At 42.3% G+C, this 6986-nt stretch overlaps 1 protein-coding gene across 1 annotated transcript in view; it reads right to left on the reverse strand.

Moving 5' to 3' along the window:
- The window catches only part of klf7a (Kruppel-like factor 7a), a 42242-nt gene extending 36753 nt beyond the window's left edge, over nt 1-5489 (reverse strand). Inside the window, exon 1 of the mRNA XM_037762312.1 lies at nt 5124-5489. Within this exon, the coding sequence (XP_037618240.1) occupies nt 5124-5225 (102 nt within the window). The 5' untranslated portion in view covers nt 5226-5489. The remainder of the gene's footprint in view (nt 1-5123) is intronic.
- Between the last annotated feature and the right edge of the window lie 1497 nt (nt 5490-6986).

Raw genomic sequence — 6986 nt, forward strand, 5'->3', positions numbered from 1 at the left:
TTTAAAGTGCCGTTTTCGACTGATACTCTCTTTCAACTAACTCAAAAGAGTGTAATATTGCAGTCTTTCACGATATGTTTATCATAATTTGACATCGCGATGGCGATAAAAAACGATATATTGTGCAGCAGTACTCAAACGGATATCGCTGTTTGTCGTTCCGAAGCTTCGAAGCCCAAAAAATTGTATTTGGGAACAGCCCTCTAGACTCCCATCTTGGTGATGCTGCAACGCCACTTGTCTACCTTCCATCACATTTCTAAATGCTTTGCATAAACCGGACCGGACGTCAGTGAAATTAAAAGCGAATTAACTACATGTTTCTTTTGGAGAGCGTCCAAACTCGATTTCAGGAAATTCCACATCTTGCAGCTGATGTGACATTTTAATAAAAGCCACGGGCGCGGAACGAAAGACACCACCAGGAGCTCCTTTGAGACAAATAAGATTAAGTCCCAGTTTGTCCTTCCTCCCTCCTGCTCGCGGAATACTGAACTGTGCCCGTTACAGGATTGATTTAATTTTAATTTGCATAAAATTACATCAAACAGCAGCGAGTAAAAAAAAAGGTCACGGAGGAAAGAGGAAACGGGGTGCGTTGTTGGTTTTACCTGGAAATCAGACGTCTAAAAACTCGAGTGTTACCTGGCAGACGCTGTGTCATGAGCTTACACAACAGCAAAATACATACTGTGCTAATTCTATAAGAAGGAACGCAGGAGAGAAAAAAGAAAGGATGGAGGAACAAGGGATGGAAGAAGAAGGAAGGAGGGGGCCAGTTTGGCTGCGCTCCCCCAGCATGCTGTGTGTGAGAAAGCAGCTGTGGCCTACTGAGGATTACATAACACACCGAGACACATGCGGCGTGCGCGTATACGCGGGACACGGCGGCGTATTGATGCATCACTTGCGGATCTTTTTGTCGCTTCTTCGTGATCCCTCTAGAGGTCAAGGGGTCGCCGTGTTAACCACGCCGGCGTTTCCTTGGAGGCCTCGCCCAAAAAATATAAACACCCCTACTTCATCAGTGCCCTCTTCTTCTCCGACTGTCTATCTATTCGTCGCTCCTGGGGGGGGGGGGGGTTTCGAGCCCACCGGACTGTGAAATGCGAAACCCTGCAGCGGTGGAGAATGTGCGTGCTCTGCAACTTCCTCCACCTCTACAGTACGCTCGCCACCCCCTCCTCCTCCACCCCCAGACGGTGCTGCTGCTGCTGCTGCTGCTGCTGCTGCTGTGCGTGTTATCGAGTCGTAAGTGGATGCATCTGAGCTTGCATTTAGAAGCCATGTGTGTCCACATATAGAAGAAACACCCAGAATGCACCATGCTGCAACATACAGACGTTTCGCTTCATCAGGCACTCAGTCTACATGTGTGTGTGTGAGCCCCCTGAGGGATAATATACGAGAGTATGGAGTGTGTCCTGAGGTCAATGACAGATTTGTAGTGTCCCGTTACGTCCTATCCATCAGGGTCAAGTGCCGTGTGGATGAGGACGCATCATATCAGCCCGAATCCAGATGTTTTGTCTTCCCAGAAGATGCCGATAAACGACAGGAACGAGGCTAAAATGCCAGTTTACAAAAAAGAGCATAACAAGCTCTGGAAAAAATTGCAGCCAACATAAACGGGCAATTTATGTCAGAATAAAGATGCACGTGTGTACGCTTGCGCTTTTGAGGAGGGGAAAATACTGTGTTCCACATATAAAAAGAGTGAATTATGACCAGCCATGCTTGTTCCAAATCCAGCTCAGCCCTGCTGTTTGTTCCAACTCTGAACAACCGACTGTACTGGGATTTGGAAGCGAGACAGCACAGTTCACTTTGGCACTATTTGGTTCAATAATGGAACAAATAGCAGCCTCGAATGTGCCATCTGCAGACCTCCAAAACACTCTCCTCCTTTTCTGCTCCCCACCCCCCCCTATAAGCGCCTGAATCATGCCTCACAGACACCAACAGGGGACACAGTCATCATTCTTGCCACGGCATCTCAGGGAGCCATTTAGGGTCCGACTACAACGGCCTCCTATCTCGCCATCGCGCCCCCCATAAAAGCATCAAATTCTAAATTGTGCCCGGGACACAGAGGGGGGATTGCTCAAACCGCGGCTGGAGGCAAGAGCTTTTAAGGCGAAGCCACGACTCATAATTCATGTATTCAGGAGGCGTCTTCATGTTGCTACAATGAGCTGCGAGGACGGCTGTGCCAAGAACATCTCTGTGCTGTGCGAGAGGAGAGGGGGGGCTTTCAAAGTGTGGGGCGAGACATAATCCTTCTTGTCCCAAATAAGGGTACTCCGAGGATTCGTTAGGGGACACGAGACGCTGAATGCTTTTGAGTAAAAAGCCTGGAAATTGTTGGGCTGTGTGTTGGCAAGAATCTGGCGAAACAAATCATGATACAGGGGTTTACGATTCAATATATCATTATGTATTGCGATACTGTAAGCAGTCAATGAAAAAGCCACAATATGCATAAAATCTGAGTTTAAAAGTTGACTTTTCCATGCAATCTGAACAGTGGGATGTGCATTACAGTCAATCAAACATCATATAGCACTATTTTGAGAGGGCACATACACTGTGAAGGTGCATCTCAAATGAAATAAAGTATTGACTTGGTCAATATTTGCATGTAAACTGTTAATATTTATATTTTCGATATTTTCTTACACCAGAAAATTGGAGAAAAAGAGTTTTTTAAACCCCCTTTTTTTGTGTTTTCTTTAATTATGATCCTATTTGGAATCAGCGATAAAAACAACATCTTTATGCTGTAAAAAAATGAAACAAAATCTGCACTTTTTAAGTAGCAAAAGTGACTAAAAGGTGCAAGAAAGCGTGTCAGCTTACGTGTCAGGTGATGCATATCTACAGATTGCAATCAGGAAAAAAGGAAAGCTGTGACATTTCATTTTTGACAGTTTATCCCGTATACCGAAGCCAGAGCTCAATAGATCTCTAAAATCAGATAAATGGCATTTTTTCCCTATGCAAGATATAAAAGAGGTTGAATGAGAGGCTGGTTAAAAGAAATGAAAGTACAAAACTTGATCTTCAATTCCAAAATGGACGTTCTGTCACAGGGAGAATGAGCTGCAGACATCCCCAGCGAGAGACATTTCCAGTCTCCCCAGCCTAAACACACGGCAGCTGTCTTCCCTTCCATTTGCATTGAGGTATCGATTTTGATACGCAGGCTGTGGGGTGAGAAACAGGGAAGATGGGCTACATGCATATGGTGCACGCAGGCCCGTGCAATTTAAAAAAAAAAAAAAAAAATCCACTGACAGAGAAGCTGCAGAGTTGGGAGGCTTGTTATGAAAAGATGCGTCGGTGGCTTAACAGTAGGATGCCAATTAGGCTGCTTGGCCACAACGAATGGATCCACGGTCACGCACCGGTTTCTCTCTCTCTCTCCTCCTCCCTCCTCCTCCTCATGGAGCAGAGAAGTGGGGAAAAAGCTGGAGCTCCTATTGCATGAACAATACCGGCATCAAATTTCCATGCAATGGTTTTTTTTTTTTTTGCTCAGTCAGTCAAGTGCAGCATGGAAAGCATCATCACCAGCAGCAGCAGCAGCAGCAGCAGCAAGCAATGCAGGTGGGCTGCTTATTTATAGACTAGGAAAATGAAGGGGTGTTCAGTAAAACATGCATGAAAACATGCATTTTACAGTTAAAAGACAGCATTTCTGCAAATATAAGTCACATTTTCAACAGTTAAATTGTCTGAAAAATCCACAGCACACGCACAAAACTCTTTCCACTAAGGGGTTGTGAGGAATATAAGAGCAGCATGGTAAAGCATCATCACCAGCAGCAGCAGCAATGCAGGTGGGCTGCTTATTTATAGACTTAGATAATGGAAAATGAAGGGTTGTTTTAGTAAAAACATGCATGAAAGGTGCATTTAGAAATGGTAAAATTAGATTATGATTATTTATTTTTTTTAAAAGTGAAGATTTTATGCAATTTTACAGTTAAAAGACAGCATTTTCTACAAGTATAAGTCACATTTTTATGAGTTAAATTGCACAAAACTCTTTCCACTAAGGGGGTTGTGAGGAATATAAGAGCAGTAATGGAAAGCATCATCACCAGCAGCAGCAGCAGCAGCAGCAATGCAGGTGGGCTGCTTATTTATAGACTAGGAAAATGAAGGGTTGTTTTAGTAAAAACATGCATGAAAGGTGCAACTAGAAATGAGTGAGATTAGACTATTTTTTTTTTAAAAAAAGTGAAGATTTTACGCAATTTTACAATTAAAAGACAGCATAAGTCACATTTTGAACTGTTAAATTGTCTGGAAAAATCCACAGCACATGCACAAAACTCTTCCCACTAAGATTTGTGAGGAATATAAGAGCAGCATGGGAAGCATCATCACCAGCAGCAGCAGCAGCAGCAGCAGCAATGCAGGTGGGTTATAGACTTGGATATGGTTATTTATAGACTTGGATATGGAAAAATGAAGGATAGTTTAGTAAAATATGCATGAAAGGTGCAACTAAAACGCAGAAATGGTAGATTAGACTGATTATTTTTTAAAAAAGTGAAGATTTTATGCAATTTTACAGGTAAAAAACAGCATTTTCTACAAGTATAAGTCACATTTTTAACAGTTAAATTGCACAAAAGTCTTTCCACTGAGGGTTTTTTTTTTTGCACTGTGAGGCATATAAGAGCAGTAATGCCCCCCCCACCCACACCCTCCCACACACGCATCCATCACCATGTGGCCAGCATGCTTATCTCTCCACATCCATCCAGTGATGGAGGAAGAAGTGTAGAAATGGACAGGTGACAGCTTTTCTCTCCCTCTCTTCTGCATGTAAAGCTGCTCCAAAGCCAGACATGTTCTGGTATCTATTATGAATAAGTGAGGGGACTTTTGTGCATTACAACTCAGTAATCTGAGGGATGCAGATGTATTATTCACGACCAATTCGCTCCCTATTATGGGATTCATCTTCCCGAATGGCATTTGACAGCTTTATTACGCAGCCAGCATCCTATCCACTTTGCGCATCTCTGGATAGATTTGTCACATACATGGTGGATGGATAGGGAGGAAAGTTGACGCCTGCATCTTGTGAATGAAGGTGTTAAAGTTACCTGCTGCCAGTTCTCCTCCAGGGAAGGCATGGCGGAGAAGTAGCCGGTGTCGTGGACGAGCTGAAGTTCCTGAAAGATGCTGTGGTTCGCCAAGACATCCATGCTGATATATACTGCTCCTCGGTGATGATGGGAGAAAAAAACACAAGAAGGAATCCACAAGAAAACGCGCCTCCGTTTGCTCGGCTGTCTCACACCTCCGCATCCATATTAGTCCATGTGGAAGAGGTGAAAAATGTGCTCAGAAAATGGGGCGATTTGGAGTCCCTGTACCTGCGCGCATTATCGGACGCTGTGCGTAAAAAGAGACTGATGGAGGCTCCATGCGCATCCGTGGTGCCAAACTAGACACTGATAGGGAGCCGAAGGAAGAGGAGGGGCTTTGGTAAACGAAGGGGCGGTGTTTTTGGTTTGTCAATCAACGCGGAGAGGCGGGGGTTTGGGTGGAGTGCTCGGGCGCTGATTGGCTCCGGCGCCACGTCGCTCAAAGCCGAATGTGGGCTCGATAGGTGAGCTATTTATGGATGGGTATATTAGATTTGGAAGAAGGTCTGAAAGGCTAGTCTGAGAGGAGAAGCCGTGGTGTAAACATCATGTGCGCGCAAATCAGGAGTGGAAACAGTATTGCTGTAGATATTAAATCATAATGAGATGCAGGATGAGGCATTTAAAGGTCCCATATTCTGCTCATTTTCAGGTTCTTACTTCTATTTTGTGTTTCTACTAGAACATGTTTACATGCTGTAATGGTAAAAAAAAAACTTTATTTTTCTCATACTGTCTGTTTGAATATACCTGTCTTCACCCTTTGTCTGAAACGCTCGGTTTTTTAGTGCATTTCAATGGAATTGCAACAGAATTGCGTTGCTATAGGCAACAGCTTGGGTCTATGTTTACTTCCTGTTTGCTGATGACATTCACATATACTGCAACAGGAAACAAACCGGGACACATTTAGAATGTTTAAAACTGTGTAATGGTGTAAATATTGTATATTTGTGACATCACAAATGGACAGAAATCCTAACAGCTTGTATCAAACGCACAATTTCTGAATACGGACTGTGTGTATTTCTCCATATATTGAGCGTTTTGATAGTTTAACAGTATTTATATAGCACTTAAACCTGCTTTATAATATAAAAGACATGAAAATCTCACTTTTTACAATATGGGACCTTTAATAATGAGTTTATAGTCAACTTAATGATATTTTAATCTCATATAATGCTGTTGCAGTGTTCCTGTGGAGACTATTGTGTCCATAATAAAGATTTAGTGTGTTTATTCTATATATATATATATATATATATATTTTATACTTTATTTTTTCCTTTTTTCAAGGCTGTTTTCATATATGCAATCCACTGTTTGTAATTAAAACAGTCTATAAACCAACTGTTAAGTAGATGAGCTTACAGACCAACCCATCAAGTGCACTAAAGAAAACAACCTCGACATTCAAAACCGAAACAAAACCAAGAAAAGAAATAACAATATTAATAATGACAAAAAGGAAAAAGTAGAGTTAAAAAAACAAAACAAACAAAAAACAAAAACAAACAAAAAAACCCCCCAAAAAACAAAATAAAACATAATAATATAAAAATACGAGAGTAATTTATTCTATATTTTTACAACAATCCAACAGAGGCTTCCTCAGAAGTTGAGGTTAAAAGTCATATGAAATGTTCATCTTATAGTGTGACGGGATAAAAATAAGCCTTCTTTTATGCTGTTAGTAAAAGCGGGGTGAATAAAAGTCCACCGTGTCTGTGTGTGTGTGTGAATGATAGATAAGTGGCCAAATCTTCCTCGATACGTCTTGTTTGGTCGGCGTGCCGCTTATTCGCCTGCCCCGTG

Source organism: Sebastes umbrosus, chromosome 24 (assembly GCF_015220745.1).
Source record: "Sebastes umbrosus isolate fSebUmb1 chromosome 24, fSebUmb1.pri, whole genome shotgun sequence".
NCBI lineage: Eukaryota > Metazoa > Chordata > Actinopteri > Perciformes > Sebastidae > Sebastes > Sebastes umbrosus.